General features: G+C 44.2%; 1 protein-coding gene and 1 pseudogene across 2 annotated transcripts; one reads left to right on the top strand and one right to left on the bottom strand.

Moving 5' to 3' along the window:
• Positions 1-431: 431 nt before the first annotated feature.
• ajm1 (apical junction component 1 homolog) lies at positions 432-3,728 on the top strand (the record flags this gene model as incomplete). Its single annotated transcript, XM_083641491.1, has 1 exon — positions 432-3,728. One exon carries the CDS (start codon positions 432-434, stop codon positions 3,726-3,728), a length of 3,297 nt encoding a protein of 1,098 aa, XP_083497617.1.
• Positions 3,729-11,191: 7,463 nt separating this feature from the next.
• LOC310780496 (EF-hand domain-containing family member C2 pseudogene) lies at positions 11,192-12,394 on the bottom strand (annotated as a pseudogene). The gene has a single exon. The product of its transcript is annotated as an EF-hand domain-containing family member C2 pseudogene (transcript).
• Between the last annotated feature and the right edge of the window lie 9,398 nt (positions 12,395-21,792).

Raw genomic sequence — 21,792 nt, 5'->3', positions numbered from 1 at the left:
ACTACAGGCTGCCGTTGAAATCGAAACAAAACATGGGCCAGGCTCTGCCTTGTTTAAGAGGATTGCTGTTGGATATTCTTTATTGTTTTCTGTCATACTGTAGGCATTTTCTGTTTGTTTAATGATTAATCGATAATTGATCGTTAATTTTCGATCGGACATTCCCATCCCTAATAGAAAGTATTTTGCTGTCAATACCATATGCCTCTATTTCATGACAACAGAAATAAATACAGTATAACCTTTTCAAATGCTATAAAATATTGCAGAACTGCAGATTTCTGTCTGACAGGTGATCCCCAGAATTATTTGGAGGGACTAATTATATCACAATGATAAATATTATTGACTGAAGTTTCTTCCTTTTTCTTTTACAGGGAACATCAACATTAAAACAACTTGATGGAGAAAACTAGAAGAGTCCCTTTAAGATGACACGCACAGACCCACCTGACTTACTGGTATCAATTGTGCATCAAGATATACAAGTGATCCCCACTTATTCACACTACAAGTCTTTGCAACCCTCCAAACCATGTGATTCCCCGACTTACAGCACACTGGAGGACACTCAGAGTAACGTCAACAAGAGGCACTGCCGCACCTTTGACTATAAGTCACTGGAGTACCCAAAATCTCAAAAAGACTCAATGGAGTCCCCATACAGGAGGGCTGAGAGGCATGCGGCCAATCCAGATTTTGCCTGGAATGCCTTAGGCCAACAGCAGAGACACCGTTTTTCTGCTCCAGACATTTTCAGCCATAGGATGACTCCTCAACCAATGGGTGCAGCAGATATGGTCAGTGAGGTGGTTGTTCCTGAACAAAAGAGAAGGGCCAGGTCAAGAAGTGCCCCTCGGGTCCAGACCAGTCTCACTCCTGTGTCATTCGAAGGGTCCTCGTCCGCGGGGAGGAGGGGCAGGGAAGCCCAAAGGTCACCGAGGGACCCTCACTGGAGACCAGAGGTTTCACCGCGTAGGGAGTCCTCCTATGTGGCAGCTAGGGCTCATATGCATGAAGTACATCCCATTAAGTTGCAGCCTCAAATGAGCGATACCAGCAGATATTCACCCCTCTACGTTGCAGACAACGCGGAGGATGGGGGGCTGGATAAACCCGCCACGAGCCCTCATGTCAGATGTCGGATGGACATCAAACCCGACGAGGCAGCGTTACAGCATTCTGGACGGAAACAGACGTCGCCTCACGCGGACATACCCTGGCAGAGGTATCACAGTGAGGGAAGTAGGAGTCTTACAGTGCCACGCCATTTCTCCTACTCCAGAACACCAACTCCCACTGACTCCTTTAGTGCCGAGTGCAGGCAAGCATACCAGTATTCCCACAGCATGCCAAATACCTACCCGCAACCCATGGAGATTCCTTTGCAAAGGATGCCGTCACCGGGTGATTACTATGGTAGGGAACGTAGGGCTCATTCCAGTCCTAATGTGCCAACCAAGTTCTTTTATGCAGATGACCCTGGGAGATATGTTACCGCAGCCCCTCCTCAACCCAGTTCGTACTTTCATGACGATCGTTACATGCCAGGGCAAACCGTTACACCCAAAGTACAATATGTGCAGGATCCAAGGACTCGCCTGGTGCACGCTGTACCAACCAGATCCTACTTTACTGAGATGGAGGCCTACCCATACACGGTGCAGGCTGCGTATTCTAAACCCTACGCAGCAAATGAGCCAGGGCCGTACATCATCCAGACACCCCCAACAAGAACATTCTACGGGGATGATCCAAGGACTTATCAAATCCAGACGGCCCCGCCAAGGGTTTTCTATCCCAGTGACATGTATGCAGTGCCACCAGAGCATCATATCCCTGCAAGGGCATATTACACCGAGGGAAGGAGACATGCTCGAGTTGTTCAGCCACAAACAGACGACTGGTATGGCTCAGATGCATCTGGATATTCCACCAATCCTGCCTCTTATGTATCCCAAGTCACTCCGACCAGAGTTAGACAAGAGCCAGTGTTGGCACCCTGGTATGCCAACCCATGTATGGAATCTCAAAGAATCAGCACAGATTCCAAATCTCACTCAAGGTCTTGGGACAATATTCTGAACTCTCGTGTAGAGAGGGAACAACCTATTCCGGTTCAGCGGGGTCAGAGCTATGACAACCTTCTTGACCCCAGGAAGCCTGCAGCAGCAGCCACAGATGACAAGCCACAGCCAGTGGTAGTCAATCTCTCAAGTTCACCAAGACGCTATGCAGCCTTATCCATGTCTGATAACTCCTTGATTGACAAAAGCCCAACAGAGTCATCAAAGAGCACTACAAATAAACTGTGGTTTGTCACTCCTGAGATAACAATAACTGATAATGACATTCGACCAGGTAACCTTAGCAAATCTGAAGGAAGGTCTGCCAGTTGGGACATTCTGGACTCTAGAAGCACTGGGGCTCCAGAAACCTCTCACCATGACACAATGTCTTGCTTTGCAAGCTCAACCAAAGAGAAGGCACATGACAGCGCCTCTCTACAGCAAAGCCTCGAACAACTTGATGAGCTTCTAGCGGACCTTGTGACTGACTACAAGCCACCCAGTAGAAGGGCAAGTGAGGATATTCTGGATCAACTGAAGAAGTTAATTGATGAGGAAGAGGCAGCGTCCCTGTCCAGAAAAAGCTCAAGGGTCGTGTCAGAAGAACCAGTTCCTCTTGACAGGCAGCCCACCTCAATAAGAATGAATCCCGATGCTTTCCGTGATATGGACGGGAGCAGTGATGCGATGAGGAGTGCAGATGAGTGTTCCCCAGACCAGAGCCCAGATGAAGACGACACGATGATGTGTTCAAACAACAAATGCCGGAGGACGGAGACCTTGTTTAATGCTTGCCTGTACTTTAAATCATGCCACAGTTGCTACACCTACTACTGCTCACGTAACTGTCGCAGGGAGGACTGGGACCTTCACAAAGAGAGCTGTCTGTATGGAAGAATTGGCAGCATATGTCGTCATATCATCAAGCACTGTCGGGAGACAGTTGAAGTCCACAAAGCCTTCTCCCGCATTGCCAAAGTGGGCTTCCTTTCCCGGGGAAGAGGAGTACTCTTCCTTGGTTTCCCAAACCCAGGGGCATCAAGTAACTTTCTGCAATATGGCCTGGATAGTCTCTTGATGTCCCCAACATACCTGTCCCTTCGAGAGCTGGAGAGCTTCAAGGACAACCTAGGGGAGTATTGCAAGGAGCTGCAGGAGGCCGGTAAGGAGTATGACCCCAATGAATGTTTCCTCTTGAATGTATCCATTGCTGTTGGTGACCAATTACCTGACGGCCCGTCGCCAAGGAACCACGCTCCAACCGTCAGGAAATACGCTAAGGTAGCACTGGCTTCCTTTAGCCCCGAGAGAAAGGTTCACAAGAAGGAGAGCGACATGGAAACATTGATCCTCACGCCGCCCCCAGGCACCGCAGATATCGACAGAGAAGGGGAGGAAGGCAGGAAGGCCAGGGAAATCTGTTTTATCAATATACAACGGGAGTTAAGGATTCGAGGGGTTTTCCTACGCCATGAGTACCCACAGGTGTATCAGCAGCTCTGTGAGTTTGTGGAAAGTAACCGAAGGTTCACACCCACAACTATTTATCCTATAGACAAGAGGACAGGTAAGCAGTTCATGTGCATGATCATGGCTGCCTCTGAGCCTAGAACACTGGACTGGGTAGGCACTCCCCATCTCCTTGATGACATTATTTAAGTGCACCTTTTGTTGTAAATATATATGTATAGAAATACATATATATTGTTATACATATTTCTATATCAATCCGATTATGAACATTTGTAGATAAGTATTTTGTTATCAAAAAGATATATATTCATGTCTGCGTGGTCAGTGTTATTCAATATTAGAATATTGCCTGTCAGATGCAGAATGAGTACAGAATATTGTTTATTTATTTATCTTTTTAACATTTATTTACCTTTTCCACCACATGAGTAATTTATCCACAGACTGGTCATTTCCTGTTTAAACACTCACTTTTTTGTGGGAATTGTATAAGCTCACATTTTGGTATTTTGATTTGTTTTGAAATGACTAGCAAATACATCCTTTACAACTTAGATTCTTAAAATGAGATGTTGAGTCCATTCCTGTGAGTGTGTAGAAAGTGACTATTTTTCACAAGTGATTTTAATGGCATATCATGCAGAACATATTAATGGCTTTTTTCACCCTTTTTTTGCTACATGAAAGCTATGCAAAAAAAAATAAGCTTAATGGGTTATGTACCACATTCCTGTAACACGAGCTGTTTCTGTTATATATTATATTATATTATATTATATTATATTATATCATATCATATCATATTATATTATATTATATTATATTATATTATATTATATTATATTATATTACAATAAACAAATATTTAAAGAAAGATTTTCTTGAAATTGAGATAAGATATCAGGGGGGGAAATGGTGGCAACTAGATGCTTTAAGAAACTGAAAAGTAAAAAAGGACACATGCTACTTGAACCGTCAAAAAATAGGGCTTAATAGGCCTAAATAAGTCTTACTGCTGCATATAGGAATACAACACTGTAGGTCCACTTTTTCCTCTTTACTGATTTCAATCTGTGCATTGGGGTCAGAACTAATTCAATAGTGCTTTAATGTTGCTTGGCAGAATTACTGGTGCAATACTGGACTTGAAGACAAACTCCAGGATGGATATTGAAATGGTGCCAGCCAGCCACGTGTTGGCCAGTACTGTTCCGTTTGAAACACTGTGAATAGTGAGTCAGATTTTCACCTATTACAAAAACAAAAGCTGGTATGAAACCAAGAAACAATGCAATTTCCTACAAAGCTGAAGTTGATGAGTTGTATTTTTAGATATATTTACAAATGATAATATATGAATTAGCAGCTGAAGTTATTGTCCTTAGAACAAGGTGAGCCAGAGTTGGCACCGTAGCTATATGGTACATACAAGCTTGAAGAAGACATTAGTTGTGTATTTGTGCTGAAATAGGTTTATTACATGTGTGATTTATATTGTCCTTTTTGATTCAAGAAAATCTGAAATGCTAATGAGTTGCAAAAGCTAAAACCATTTAACTTAGCCATGTTGCCTCATTCTTTGTTTGTTATTTGCTTAGTCTAACTGGAATATATTGTATGCTTGAAAACCCTAACATCCCAACTTAAAAATACTTTGACTGACCCCCTTGACAAATGACTCCGTTAACATATCTGGAAAATGTGGAAGATCCATTTGTCAGCCAGTCTTCAGTAGAGGTTGAGTAAGTTGTTTTTCATTCAGTCATAAATCATTCCTCTCTGTCCATTTTCCCCTTGGAATATCAGGTTTCTACTATAGGGAACCTGAAGCACATATATTTCAAAATCTATTTCACTGAACTACAGTATACTTGTTTGGCTGACTGTACAGTTTAAATGAAAAGTTGTTGGCTGCATGTGATTATATTTTCTATGCTCTGATCTAATGTTATCATGACATTGATGACAATGACTTGCTTGATGATTTGATTTGTGAAAGTAATTATTGAAAACTAGTATACTATGTAAGAAGAATTGAAAACGAAGGAAAAGTTATATTTTCCGTTTTTGTCAGCCATTCAAGTTAAAATAACATGTGACAAAGGCAATGAAGAAGACCTCACAAAAAAAGTCTAGAAAATCCTGGTATTGTATTTTTTTATACTTTCAACATAATGTGTCTGAGTGTGTCTATTTATAAACCATATAATAAATGGAATGGGAACTCTGGTTGGTGCTCTCGGCCTGGTTTTTAGTTGGACATGCAACAACTCACGTGCACGTGCGTTTGTGTGTTACAGAGAGTAGTCTCGCTTTTGCCAAGTTCAGATACAGGTACGCCAGTGGTTCCCAAACTGAGGTACCGGTACCCATAGGGGTATGTGGAGGTACTACAGGGACAGAAAGAGAAACATTAAAAATGGAAGAATAAATCATGAAAATAAATGAAACGTTCAAATAAATCTGCTCTAATTGCAACTCTTCGACTAAATTTATTATTTTCATTCATTGCATATGCTATAGTTTTCTCTTGCCCTTTTCAAAGCAAAATATTGGAGTCGGCTAAAGGGGGTACTTTGATTCAGAAGCCAGAAATGTTAAAGAACCACTTGATTACACAATCCTCGGCGAGGCCCTTTGGAGCTTGCCAATAAACCCCTCCAGATCAGGGACAAATCAGCACTCGATTGCTATGTGTGAACTTTCCACAGACGCGAGCGGGGAGCTCGCCACTGACAAGGCAGACAATGCCCGGGGTGATCATGACAGCTGTCTAAAAAATAAATAAATCAGAAACTAGTTTAATTCTGTCTTCCTGGAAGGTTCCTCTGTCCTTCTTATAACTAGGCTACAGTTTTTAGTTTTGCTGCATTGCTCAACATAAGGCTGTCTGCTTTACTCCAGACAAGTGGTCTGTGGCAAAGATGGAGAAAGTATTTGGGCCATCCAGAATTTGTGCAAATCAATCCCAATGCTGCCACTCAGTGGGCGTGACCCCACAGTGACTTCTGCCTCTGTGACGTCATGTGCATACCCTCTATTTTAACATAGAAAAATCTTAAACTGAATAAAATAGGTTAATAATTATAATAAAATAGTAAACGTAATAACTCAATAACTCACACTTTGATCCAATTCTATAGATGGCCCATATCTCGGGGTCTTGTTCTCGAGTGAGGGGACAATGGAGCGGGAGATGGGCCGGAGAATCGGAGCAGCGGGAGCGGTATTGCGTTCACTTTACCGCACCGTTGTGACGAAAAGAGAGCTGAGCCAGAAGGCAAAACTTAACTTTTCCCATTAACCTTGAAAACAAAAGTGAAATGTTGTGTTAAAATATCAATAAGCATCATGATAACATTAGTGTCACTTATCTTAGTGTATTCAAATAGAAATTCAAATTCAAACATGACTATAACATTAGCATTAGCTAACTACTTGCTGAAAGCACCCTTAACTGATATACTATTAGCATTAGCAGCAGCAAGCTATGCATGATGGAGGTGCCTGCAGAGGAAAGGATCAATGTTCCATGATGAAGAGGCCTCTCTTCGGAACCATCAATAATGGTGCCAAAAACAAAGAGCATAATCTGTTCAAATAGGTATATTGGGACTTTTTTTTTATGATGTTGAAATTAAGCAATTTACACCAATAATTATTATGAAGACCATTTTGCATGTCTACTGTTTCTCATATTAGATTGTGCAGTCAAGCTATAACTTTGGCTAGACATAGGCTACAACAAACCTGTGAATATTGCAATGATACAGGCCGGCTGAAAGGTAGCTACAGCATCATCCAGACTCAATAAAGTCCCACATGTAGATACTTATGGATATACAGTTCCCTCAGACGAACAACTCAAAGTCCCACATGCATATACTTATGGATACAGTTCCCTCAGACAAACAGCAGCACTCATGGCGTAGGAAGCTACTGCAGGATCGAGTGAAGCGGGATATTGATTTGCTGTTATGGAAGGGGTGGGGGGGGTGCCAGGGATGATGTCCACGGGCCCACAGTCACAAAATGAGACTGCCAGAAATCTTTCAGGATTGCCTCTCTATGAGATTTAATTTGTTGCAGGAGCAGCTTCACAGGAGACATAATTGATTGAAACCTCTAGACCAGTTAGCTTCAAGCGAATGCCTTAGCATGCTTAGCATTTTTGTCCCGGCTGACTCTGTGAATGAGGGCTTCCCCGACCATGAGTGCTCTGTAGTCTTGATGCCCTGCATCACAGAACAGCCCATGCATTATTAATGGGCTGTGCTCCTTATGACTCTGGCTGCCGTCTCTGGGCAGATGGGGAGGAGAGGGCGAGGAAATACAGGGAAGAAAGAGCTCACTCAGCAGATCAGCCACAGAATGGGATCTGTCAGTATGAAATGCATGCATGCACGCACCACAATCTGATGCCTCTCACTCAATCTGAACCACCTATTGTCTTCTAGTTTGAGACATGGATCAAGGTTACTGTTACTGTACAACACTATACGGAGAACTAGCAGGCTGTGCATAAACTAGTGTGAACACTTCTCAAATGTGCTGTGTTAAACCTATTTACTAATATATATATACATATATATATATATATATATATATATATATATATATATATATATATATATATATATATATTAGGGATGTCACAATATATCGTCCCACAATATATCGCGATATCAAAACATGACAATATGTATCGTTGAGATTAAATCTCATATCGCGAGAAAAATAAGCTGAACATGGTGGCACTGATCTGCATCTGATTGCATGCTCGCTCTCCTTTTCATTGCTTTGTTTGAACAGACGAGGGACGTTACAGACACGGAGGATGAAAATGGTGAAATTACTCAAATTAGAGTGGAGGATGCCCCCTCAACTTCCAAATCGATCGCAAAAAAATATTGTATCGTATTGTAACGAATCGGGTATTCGTTCAAGGAACCGGAGACTTGAAGTTGGTACAAGGCTTTTATTCTTGGCTTCACAATAGCTCCTAGCAGCTAGCTTCGCTGCTAGCCCTACACACAACCACTCTAGCTCCCTCTCCCAGCTAGACTGACTTCCGCCACGCGGCCGCTGGTCCCATACACCCCCTTTCCCCTAGGAACAACCCACACATCTCAGTTCCTAGCTAAACACGGAAACACCACATTACCTGTAATTACCTGGATCGCTACAGTATCGTTATCGTGAACCCAATATCGTGTATCGTATCGTATCGTGAACTGAGTGTATCGTGACACCCCTAATATATATATATATATATATACACACACACATATATATTGTTACAATCGTCCCCCTCTCACGTAGATATGATAGTGTGTTAATTGTTCATACGTCTTTGATATTGTCATTGGGGAAGTGACGTGGTTAGCTTAAGGGGGTTTAAGGAGTGACGTCATATTAAGGCAGTGTAAGTCTCCCGGAAGCAAAGATCGGGGGTTCGAGCTGGAGTTGTTCCACACACGCGCCGTCGACAGGGGGGGAGCAGGAAGTAATGGAGGATGAAGCGTCGGAGGAGTTGGTTGGCGGCAAATTACAAACTGACGACAAGAGAGGGATAGAAAGAATGTTTATAAGAAAAGAAAGCAGCAGCAGTTAAGTGAGTTGAGTGAGGATTGTGAGGAGGAGTTTCTGGTCGGACTGGTGGTTGTGACACCACAGTCACATGGGGTTTTTTGGGAGCCGCATGGGGTGGCGATAAATGTTGCAGAGGAAATTGGCAGGATTCGGTATGTTAGAATTACTAAAGGTGGAATGGTTATGATTGCGTGTATGTCTGAGAGTCAGAGGGAGAGAGCTTTGGAGATGAATGAGTATCAAGTGATCGTGTGAGTGTGAAATGCTGCCGACTTGGGCCGGTAACCAGGAAGAGACGAGTGGTGAGTGATGTTGATTTGCGGGTAGATGAAGAAGATTTTTTGGAAGTGGAAGGTGTGTGTGAGGTGAGGATGATGAGAGTTAGGGATGGGAGGAAGGAGAAGAGTAGGTGCATGTGTTTGACTTTTGAAGAAGTACGTGCCATCGAGAATATACAGTATATGGATCATGTGTGTTATAGAGTGAGACCTTTCGTAAGGAGCAAGCCATGTGCTTGCATTGCGAGGGTAATCATGATGTGGGGGATGTTCAGTGTCCGAGAAGAAAGAAAGGAGAAGTGAGTAGGATCAGAGAGGAACAGAGATTGTCGTATGCCGAGGCTGCTAAGAGAGGGGAAAGGAATGAGGAAAGGGTAGCTATGCCAAAGGATCCAGAGAAGGAAAAAAAGGACAGATCAAGAGAGAGTGACGTTTGTATGGACAAGAGACGATTCCTGGCCTTCATGGCAATGGTCCTAAACTGTGCTACTAGCATGACTGGGAGGACGGAGAGGATGGAAATGGTGGTTGATGCTGCTAAGAGGTTCCTGGATATGGTGGACGTAACTGGAGCAGAAATAGATAAAATGCTGCGGGACGCATTTGCGCAGACTCAGGCAACTGCATCTGAGTAATAGTATGGACAATGATTTTGAATTGGAGCACTTTGGGTAGACTTTTTTTTTCACTGAATTTTGAAAACTACGAAATTGCAGTTGGTGGCGGTATGCACCTTAATAGCTGGATTGCAATCTGCCAATAAACGCAAAGAAGAAGAAGAAGAAGAAGATCGGGGGTTCACGCTCCGGTCACGTGACGGTGTTGAGAAGAGGATGGATTGCATTTTCCGCGCTTCGGTGGTTTAGGTTTTCTTTTTGTATACAGATGTTACTATGTGTCCCCATGAACATTGATAGCATGTGCATCAGCACGGGACTCTTTCATATCAACCGGCTTGGGCTGGCGGAGAGAAGCCAGAGCGTCACCTGGGCCCTTGCACAGCAGCGAGCCAGGTAAGCTAGCCACTCCTCTCTCTCTCTCTCTGATGACAGCATTTTCCTTACTTTCTGTTCTCATGCTACAGATCATAATACCAGTCAACCCTAGACATGGTAAAATATGAGCTATAGAACATAGGACTGGACCGACCTTTAACATTTGGGCCGCTCATCTGGGATTGAGCTAACAAACACTGCGGCTAGCTTTGGGAGCTCACGTCTGGGATATGAGCAAACGTTAGCTGCGGCCTAGTGCTAACAGTAGCTGCGTCACGTAGCAGTGGTTTATCAATGTTGATCACCATTTAACCGAGTAGCTTGGAGGCTAAATGCGGTTTAGCTTCCCCCCCCCCCCTGCTATACCAAAGTAAGAGTACAGCGCAGGAGTCTGGCAGGTGAGAATATTTTCATGTTAGCTTGTCAGGAAGTGGGGTAAATAACACCCAAAACCTAGGCAAAATGTAAAGCTAGGCAAAATTTTGGCCAAGGAAAATCTATTGTAAAAGGGGTCCCTTGACCTCTCACATCAGGATAAAACTGTAATACAGTTCTGGACGGCTCGGCCTGGTGGCCAGGTTACTACTATAGTGATGTTATATATCACTGGTGATGTCACAGGATTCTTCGCAGCCATTGGAAAAGCCCAATTTTAGGAAAGTGTCTGCCCTGCACCGAGTTGACTTTTGAAAGCCGGAGCCAATCAAACTGCATGACATCGTCTCAATTTGTGGAATGCTGGAAAATTGTGGGAAACGCTGTGTGTAGTCCCGCAGAAAGCTGGTCACCCTAACGTCCAGGGCACTGGGGGTTCAATCATGGCAAGCTTGTGTGCACGCATGTGCTTAGGGGCCTCGGGAGCCTTGTACTGCACCGGGGTAAAGTCCACTACGCCGTATTTGGAGCGGTAGAAATCTTTGGTGAAGTCGTCACAGTCACAGATGACCACTCTCCGGCCCCACACATTCACCTCCCCGCCTATCACCAGATCACAGTCCTTATAAAACTCCTCGTGGACGGCGCCTGTTTTGAGGCTGTCCAGAATGTAGCGCTCCCCCTTCCCCGAGGAGCCGAACACATTGAGCACGGTGCGGTCCGTGATCTCTCCAGGCTGCTTCTTGGGGGTGGGGGCCCACTTAGGCAGTTTGCCGCGGGCAACGAACTTGGCCGGGCCATCGTGTCCCGGTTTCGGATGCATCGCCTCCCGGATCTCGATGGTGTCGTCGGCGAGGAAGTAGTGCAGAATGAGGTCGCGTAGTTCACCAAACATGTTCCCGGTGTCGTCCCAGTAGCAGTAGAAACGCAGGACTTGGGGGTCATGGTCCAGGAACTGCTTCAATGTGTCGTGCCTCTCATACGGCCGAAGCGGCTTCATACTTCTCTCCATCTGTTCCCGCAGGTTACTGTAGGGGTCATCAGGAATGGCGGTAGAGGAATTGAGGCGCACCCCAAGCTTTGTGAGAAAGTTCCTTGTGAAAGGGTCGCAGCTGGTTATAGTGAAGGTCCGTGTGTACAGCACTATCTTCTGGTTAATGTTGAAATGGTAAACGTTGTAGAACTGGTCATCATCTGGCGGAGGCAGTGGGATGCGATCGCGATGAATATGTGTTCCTTGAGGGATGCCGCTGTTCTTGTACTCTGGCTCCACCACCTTTATGGTATTATCCTCGAGGTAGAAGTAGATCTTACACTTCCTGATTCTGTATGTCTCCTCCCGTTTTTCAGGCACTGACTCCTGGAAGTACGCTTCAAAACACAGAGCAAGTTTGTCAAAGGCCACCCATGATGGTGGGAAGACAGAATATTTTGGTTGGATCTTCTGGCCGACTAACAACTCTCCGCCGATGCCTGGCTTCTCAGCCCCCACCATCATGGGGACCCTGTTGGCATAGCCAACATTGGGATAGCCAAAATGTTGGGACTTGTGGAATCTTTCCTTCCCCAAATGTTTGTTTCGAGAATTTCCAGGTAGAAATGGTAGAGTCATGAAATTGTACGCAATTGGATTATGTCTGCCAGTCCTATTTATAGTCTGAGCGACATCACTGATGACATCACAATTGCTTAAGTGACATGAATGATGATTGATATGCCGGTGCATCAGTGATGACATCACTCACTGGATAACATCACTCACTTTGACATCCCTGATGACATCACAATTGTTCGAGCGACATCACTCACTGTCACTGATTTGTGTTTATTGTTATTGTGATGATGTCATACAGTCCTTCACATTAAAAGACTAACACTTCACACAAGTGTATGTGTGAAGTGTGTGTTCGAAGTATACGGCTCATGTTTTTATGGCATGGCCACTAGGGGCCAAAGTGTCTAGAAGAAGGTCTTTCTGTCTGTCTGTCCCCATGAAAGAAAGAAAGAAAGGCCAGGTCACTGATGATGTCATACAGTTCTAGACGGCTCGGTCTAGTGGCCAGGTCACAAGTTATAGTGACATCATATGTCAGCACGTTGATGAATCACTGACCCACTGGCCACTCAACGATTGTGGGACATGACATCACTCGACGGGTATGACAAAATCAGTTGAGGGCATTGTCATGGGGGCGTTGTCCAGTGTTGGGCAAGTGACTTTCAAAATCCTTAAATGTTATCCTTTTCTTTGTTATTGTGATTTATATTGGTTATTTGCATAAAAACACACAATTTGATTAGGAAATTATTTGTGTATCTTATTTAAATCTCTTTAAATGATGTCACAATGTCTGTCACACATCATTTATGCAGAGAGCCATTGTGACAACATGACAATGCCAGTGTTGGGGGTAACCTCATTACAAAAGTAACATATCGCATGTAATATATTTGTTTTAGCAGTAACTCAGTAATATAACTTATTACCAATAGGATTTCAGTAATATTGTACCAGGCAGTTACTTTGTCAAGTAAAACAAGTTACGGAATGTAACTAAATCCGTAACTTGTTTTACTTGACAAAGTAACTGCCTGGTACAATATTACTGAAATCCTATTGGTAATAAGTTATATTACTGAGTTACTGCTAAAACAAATATATTACATGCGATATGTTACTTTTGTAATGAGGTTACCCCCAACACTGGCATTGTCATGTTGTCACAATGGCTCTCTGCATAAATGATGTGTGACAGACATTGTGACATCATCAATGTTGATGTCATCAATGACAATGTCTGATGTCACACGTGCCATAACGGATGGACAGACTGTCTCATAGAAATTGGGCATCATCATTGATGATGTCATCAGTTATGTCACTTGACTTGAGCAATATTCTCAATCACCACTGGAAAACAATAGAATGCCAAGTAATGTACTTGTGAGGTTGGGGCCTTGCATCAACTGATCATTTAGTGATGTCCCTTGGTAGGATGCCTTTTCTTGGGTGTCGAACACCATGGTGAGGAGGTAAGTAACACACTTTACCTTCTTCTTGAATTTGTTCATCATGTGGCATCTTCTGCATGCCCTTTAGCAATCACATTCTCCAGAAAAGCAGTATTCCCTTTGAAAGTTTCTTTTTACAGAAAGCACTTGTCCAGCTGCCGATTTGTCAGCCAGAACTGCAGAGAAAATCATGTGACAACCTGTCCTCCATCCAAGACTTGTACTCCAGAGTCAAGAAAAGGGCAGCAAAGATCATCGCTATCCCATCGCACCCTGGCTATGACCTGTTTGAACTCCTCCCCTCCGGCAGGCACTACAGAGCACTGTAGTGTATGCCAAAACCACCAGACACAAAAACTGTTTCTACCCAAAGGCCATCACTCTGATTCACACTTAAACCAGCCACTTGAACACTTGGCTTGTGCACGCACGCACGCACGCACGCACGCACACACACACACACACACACACACACACACACACACACACACACACACACACACACACACACACACACACACACACACACACACACACACACACTCCAGATATTGCACAGGTAAACCAGCTGGTCACGTGAACTGAACTCACATTCTACAGATACTTTATATGCTGTTCAATGTGAATCAAGGCTTTGAGTCATCAGATATTGCACAGTTATTCCCCAGTAAACATCAAATTGTGTGTGTGTGTGTGTGTGTGTGTGTGTGTGTGTGTGTGTGTATGTGGCCTTTGTTTACAATCCAGTGTGGCTTATTTACATATACTACATTCGTTCATATATATGTATTTAAAATAGACACTTTACACCACACTTATAGAGTACCGCACGGATGACGTATTTTTGTAGTCGGAAGGCGGAAGTCCCAGACTTCCTGGATCTTACGGGGAAAAGTCAATGGGGTTTTAGAATGAGGATTTCACTTCAATGCATAAAATAAGGTCTGTGCTTAACAAAGGTTTATAAGAGTGGTAATTTGGCTTCAGCAGGATAATCTCCACGAACGTGAATCACTTTTATGCCTTTTGAAGCCTTTTCTAAAAATCGCGTTAAAAAAACATTCATGTTTCAAAAGTCATCAAAGTGATTCGCGTTTGTGAAGATTACCCTGCTGGACCCAAATTCCTGCTCCCATAAACTGTTATTACCACAGACCTTATTTTATGCATTTGAGTGAAATCCCCATTCTAAAATCCCATTGACTTTTCCCAGTAAGATCCAGGAAGTCAGGGACTTCCACCTTCCATGCTACTTCCCAGACTCATTCCTGCGGTGCTCTATTGTATACTGCAGGGATACTCAACTTGCTTTCCCCGGGGGCACTTTTGCAAAATGGCAGGAGGCCAGGGGCCAGTTAATAAAAAAACATGAATGTTCATTTTTCTGTAGCGGATTGTAGGTTTTTGGGGTGTCAGCCGGAGTTTTAGTCTCACAATTTTTTGCACACAGATAGATAGTTATAGTTAAGTACATATACTTACTGTAAGTGCCCAGCCGGTGAGCAGATGTCCATATTTTACAATTTAGCTGGAGCTCAGTCAAACTTTATTTAACATTCGTTTTCAATGTGAATTAGAAAATGTCGGGGGGCCGCTCTGCACCCTTTCGAGGGCCGCATCTGGCCCCCGGGCCGCAAGTTGAGTATCATTGGTAGTATAGTACTGTAGTTAACTGTACATTTTTGCAAATGTTTAAAAGGTACCCGTGTCTTCCTTGTTTGTTTCAACTTGTATACCTTTTTCTGTGTGCGAGTACTTTGAGAGCAACGCAAAACTGAGTCAAATTCCTTGTATGCGTTCATACTTCGCCAATAAAGTTGATTCTGATTCTATAGGTTGAGGCCACGTCTCGTCTTAGACAGTCCGCTTGTCTGGGAACGCCCACAAAATGTTAAACGGCTGGCGCGCGAGTGGGGTAAAACCGCCCATATATCTCATGGGCTGACTCACCAAAAGACGTGCGTTGACGTGCGTTGACTCACCAAAAGATGTGCGTTTACTGCGGCGGTTAAATCCCCGATCATGTCTGCCTGGGCTGGGCTATCAGCTAAATTCTAACTTTGCTGAATGGATAGAACGGGGGAATTTACCCCACCCTGACCCCGCCCCCAGGCTAACCCAGCGTCTATTGTGGGCGTTCCCAGAGCCTGTATGGGCGTTCCCAGACATGCGGACTGTCTCTATACCCAATGATATTCAACTCTACTCTGTCTCTCTATGCAGCCAGCAGATGGAGCTGTTTTCTCACAATTCTCAACACCTCTGAGCATCATTTTCATCTAACAGCATTCAGCAGGTCAGTAGAATAGAACAGAACATTAGGTCTCAGCAGATGCTGTTGAAAGTGTCGCGCCTCCTGCTGTTTATCGACTACTGAAAATAAAACGTATAAAAAAGTCAACGTTTTTAGTTTTGGCCAGAGTGAAATGTTGGTCTCTCCTGGTTCAAAATATAGTTTATTGACTCATTGATGTGCGAGTGTGTGTTTAAGAGAGAATAAAGCCGGTTGTGAGACTGCGTTTGTGGACTTGCAGGGTCCAGGGATTCTCCTGGTGAAATATCTTGAAATGTGTGATCCCCTGTCATAGTTCAGCCATAGTGTGAAAACCAAAACGACTCAAAGACTCCCGATTACAAGACAGACAGTTGTAGAGTGTGAAAGGAAGAGAGACTGACGACTGACGAGGATCTTGTAGTCAGTACGTGCCATTAATCGTCCAAATTGCTAATAGTCGTACGCAGTGGCAACACGGTCATATATTTTAACATAGACTATATACTGTAAATATGAATTGACTTGTCCAACTCCAAGCCCCTGGTCATTGGTGTAATCCATCCCTGGTCATTGGTGTAATCAGTCACATTTCAGCGTGTCATTTTTCAAAACAGGAAGACATTTTCAAGTTATGAAACTATTCATTAACCATAACCATAAATATTCAAAAAGAGTCAGACATTTGCCACAAGGGACAACTCCAGACTTAAATCCATGCTACATGTAGGATCAAGAATTATAGTCTGTCCCATAGTTAGGCTACTTAAGTCAGTAAATTATTGGTACATTATTCAATTTGCCATTGCCATCCTATACCCCCTCCCCTCAGTTTTTTTTCTCTCTCTCTTTCTCTCTCTATCTCTCTCTCTCTCCCTCTCTCTCGTGTGGGTGATGGATGGTCTGTTGAGCAGGGCAGGACTTTGAGTTAAATCAGCCAGTGGCAGCACCAAGTGTTGCTGGAGAGATGGGCTTAAATAGAACCACCTGAGCAAACAGTTAGCTAATGCCTGCCTCCCTTTCTCTCTACTCCGACTGTCTGCAGTTTATTCAAAGATCCTCTCTGAATGGAAGTGATGAGCACATTCGGCCGTCGCTGGTGGCAAATGAGGACAAAACTCCAACCAGCAAGATGGAGAGTGAGTCAGTAAGACAATGTCTAAATAAGTAAAAAAACAAAAACAAAAAAAACACAAATACGCAATAGCTGCGACCAGATATGTGATTTTTTGTAGACCAATTCCAAACAGATAAACCAACAACAAGGAGTGAATTTAGACTGTAACTAGAGGGTAACAAGATCTGTACTTATAGTATAACTACGGGGTACCACACTGTAGTTATAGTATAACTACGGGGTACACGGAGTGAATTCACTCCTTGTACCCCATAGTTATACTATAACTACAGTCCTTGTACCCCGTAGTTACACTATAACTACAGTCCTTGTACCCCGTAGTTATACTATAACTACACTCCTTGTACCCCATAGTTATACTATAACTACAGTCCTTAAACCCCGTAGTTATACTATAACTACAGTCCTTGTACCCCGTAGTTATACTATAAGTACAGATCTTGTTGCCCTCTAGTTAAAGTCTAAATTCACTCCTTGTACCCCGTAGTTATACTATAACTACACTCCTTAAACCCCATAGTTATACTATAACTACACTCCTTGTACCCCGTAGTTATACTATAACTACACTCCTTAAACCCCATAGTTATACTATAACTACACTCCTTGTACCCCGTAGTTATACTATAACTACAGTCCTTGTACCCCGTAGTTATACTATACAGTGTGGTACCCCGTAGTTATACTATAAGTACAGATCTTGTTCCCCTGTAGTTGCAGTCTAAATTCACTCCTTGTACCCCGTAGTTACACTATAAGTACAGTGTGGTACCCCGTAATTAGCCTATAAGTACAGAATTGGTCCCCTGCTTTAGAATACAGCCCGCGACCCCGTAGTTACCCTGTAAGTACAGTGTGGTACCCCATAGTTATACAGTACAGATCTTGTTACCCTCTAGTTACAGTCTAAATTCACTCCTTGTACCCCATAGTTATACTATAACTACAGTGTGGTACCCCGTAGTTATACTATAAGTACAGATCTTGTTGCCCTCTAGTTAAAGTCTAAATTCACTCCTTGTACCCCGTAGTTATACTATAACTACACTCCTTGTACCCCGTAGTTATACTATAAGTACAGATCTTGTTGCCCTCTAGTTAAAGTCTAAATTCACTCCTTGTACCCCGTAGTTATACTATAACTACACTCCTTGTACCCCGTAGTTATACTATAAGTACAGATCTTGTTACCCTCTAGTTAAAGTTTAAATTCACTCCTTGTACCCCGTAGTTATACTATAACTACACTCCTTGTACCCCGTAGTTATACTATAAGTACACTCCTTGTACCCCATAGTTATACTATAACTACCGTACATGCTTATTTGCGGGCTGTATTCTAAAGCGTTACCCAAGTGCTTATTCACTATAATGCCAGGCAGCATGTGTGCTAGTGATGACATCACTGATGACGTCATTCATCTGGCTGACTGGCAAAAATATTGCCAGGCAGTTTGGCTGCCGGCCACTGATGAAGTCATTTGTCCTCATGGTTGTGAGTCTGTCAGCCTTCCGAGTGATGTCACTCGAGCAACCGTGATGTCATCAGTGAGTGATGTAATCAGCGATATCACTGCCTGACAATAGGCAGCCAGATGATAGATGACATCATTTGTAAAGCACTTTAAATTCCCTCTGTGTATGACATGTGCTATACAAATAAACTTCCCTTAATTCCCTTGCCTTGCTTAGAAGAACGAACCTGAGCAAGTATCCGATTAGATACTGGTTCAGCTTGATCATCTTCAGACATAGCCAGATGTAGGCCAGCAGTAAGCTCGCAAAACGTGCGCACATGGCGCATCGTCTCCACCCTAGAAATGAGCAACTCATGCGCTTAGCACGCCGTTGCTTTCGCGACGCCGTGCCCCTTCTGCGGTCTTCTGCATGTGCAGCAGCCCAGGCATCATTTGAACTAATCCCATTTTCAAATGGACATTTTGCTCACACTCTGATGACATATAGACGGTTTTCAACAGCTAAGACGGCTTTATGGCACATTGCGTTGCAGCGTGCTGTAAAGCCCTCTTAACTGTTTTAAAATCACTGTAAACCATTGGCCTCTTGGGGCTTATTGCTTCATTTGAAACCTAGCTTATTTCCTGTCACTGCAACAGGAAGTAAGCTAGGGTCCATTTAGAATGTCTATGTTGTCAAGCAGGGGCGGACTGGGATCATAATTCAGGCCGGGCATTAGATACCAAGCAGGCCAGGCCGATACGGGCCGACGCGCGTCCCGGCGACCTTTGGCGAAAAATTTGGCCCGTTTGAAGCCCGATTTGGGCCGTTTGAAGCCAAATTTGGGTCGTTTGAAGCCAGATTTGGGCCGTTTGAAGCCCAATTTGGTGCAGAGATTATACAGTCCGCGCCTGTTGTCAAGTTAAAACCGTCTATATGTGTCTAAGCATCTCATCCAGTGCACTGTGCAGATTGTGCCTGGCGTCCTGCCTGCAGTCAGACAGACACCCAAACACTGGCCCTGCCGAGGCTCCCACTGCAGCCTCTGGATCAGGCGGGACTCAGCCAATGGCGCGGGCCCGCCTTCCCCCCCCCCATGAGCTGCTGCGGGCCTCAGCCAATAGGGAGTGCCCTTCCTCTCCACATGACCCAGTTTGCCGCTGTCTGTCAACTGGGTCATATATAGTTCAACTCAAGTGGGGCAAAGCCGGGCTGGGTGGACAGCGTGGAGAGTCTAGCCTGGGAGAGAGAGAGTGTGTGTGTGGGCGCGCGGCAGTTTTGTGTGTGTTCCCTCTCTTGAGCTGGAGCTTTAATCCGTGGATACGACATCCTGACCGGGAAGCAAAGGGGGAGGGGAGGGGGGGGGGGGCATGTGAAGCGGAGACAGAAGCACATCCTCCATTCTCACTGTGGCTCTCTCTCTCTCTCTCTCTCTCTCTCTCTCTCCTCTTCCTCCCTTGCCTCTTTCCCCCTATTCCGCCTTCCTATTTTAGTGCATTTCCTTCCACTTGCCTGATATTGACTTGTTTGACAGCCCCCCCCCCCCCCCTCCAAGAAGACCTCCCACCCAGCTACCCTCCCTCACCCCCTATGACACGGGGGAAGAAGTTTCACGGGACCTTCCTCTTGTCGGTAAGCAGAAAACATTCTCTTTACCTCTAAATCTCTTTTGTCTGTCGCTGTGTTGGTTCAGACATGTGTGCGTGTGTGCGTAATAGTAATGTGTCATGATTTCCCTGACACGTGTCCTCTTCTATGTTTCTGCACATCTACACTTTTCGCCTTTGTTGCCACACTAGTTTTCATTTGATTTGCAGACCGGCGTAGTCTCCGCATCACCGGGGGCTTTGGCTGCCATGGAGAGAGACACGCTGTACTCTCCATCGCCTGCAGGCAGCAGGGTGAGGTCGCTTGAAAGCCCCCATGGCACACCAATGAAACATTGTAGAACAAACACAGATGTTTCTTTGGTGTGTGTGTGCCATGGCTGTCCACATGTTCAATCCTTTAGCATGGCACGTCAATGAAACATCCAACAACTATCGCTGTGGCTCCACTGGAACTAAGAAGCTATGCTGCACAGGTGGACCGATTTTTGCAAATGGATGAGCCGTCTTTCTAACTCGTTGTTTTGCAAAGGTTGAGACGAGAGAAGTTGGTGATACGGAACGGAGGGAGGTGCAGACAGAGAGCGTGCAGCCAGCTTAGCTTTCGGCGCTTCTAGTTAAGGAGGGGGGGAGGAGTGTCACCGGGCTAGACAGCGGACAACAACAGAAGGGCCCCCCTCTCTCTCTGCTGCAGCCAGACAGAGTACTATAGGTCATTAAAAGGCTGACTGAGGCAGGACAGCCAGCTGTTGAGGTGGGGGGATGTTGGGAGAAATGGGACCTGGTGCAAGGGTCAGGGGTCAGGGGGCAGGGGGGAGGTGGGGGGTGTGGAGGGGTAGCGGTGCATCGCTCAAAATTTGGGAAAGAAGCAAGTCACGCCTCAGGCTTTTTGGAAGAGGTTCGAAAGTGTCAAATGCAGAAAAACACCATTTTGTCTCATGCAGTGTGGTTGTTTTATTTATCCAGGGAAAGGGGCTGCTGGAATGTGGCGAGCGATAGGCAATGTAGTATTTCTGAACTTATGCTTGGAGACGTTGACAGCTGAAAGAATGATGGCAACGATAAATTAGACATCCTAAATATTAAGGAAAGAGCGAGGCAGTGGAAACGACCTTAAATCATTTACAGATTCAATTTACTCTGAAGAGGAAAAACAGGAGAGAAAAAATACTGAAATAGCTTAATCTAAACCAGTGGTTCTCAACGTGGGGCCCGGAGACCACCAGCGGTCCTCGAGAGAGTTCCAGGAGGTCTCCAGCAAATTGAATGTTAAACTTCACGATTACTTAATTTACAAGACGTTAAAACAATGATAGAATGTAGAAGAATGACTTGATCATAGTTTTGATCATAGTTTCACTGTTATCTCTCTACAATACAATACAATAAAAGTCGATATCAAGTCATTTTTAATTACCTGTTTGTATTCATTTAAAAAACCTCTATCGCGACATATATTGCTATCGTTTTATCACCCAGCCCTAGGACGTTATGTCAATAACCGATAAATCTATGGTTCAAGT

Source organism: Poromitra crassiceps, assembly GCF_964638095.1.
Source record: "Poromitra crassiceps genome assembly, chromosome: 8".
Lineage (NCBI taxonomy): Eukaryota > Metazoa > Chordata > Actinopteri > Beryciformes > Melamphaidae > Poromitra > Poromitra crassiceps.
Note: the sequence above shows the minus strand (reverse complement) of the source record. Positions and strands in the feature narration are given on the sequence as shown.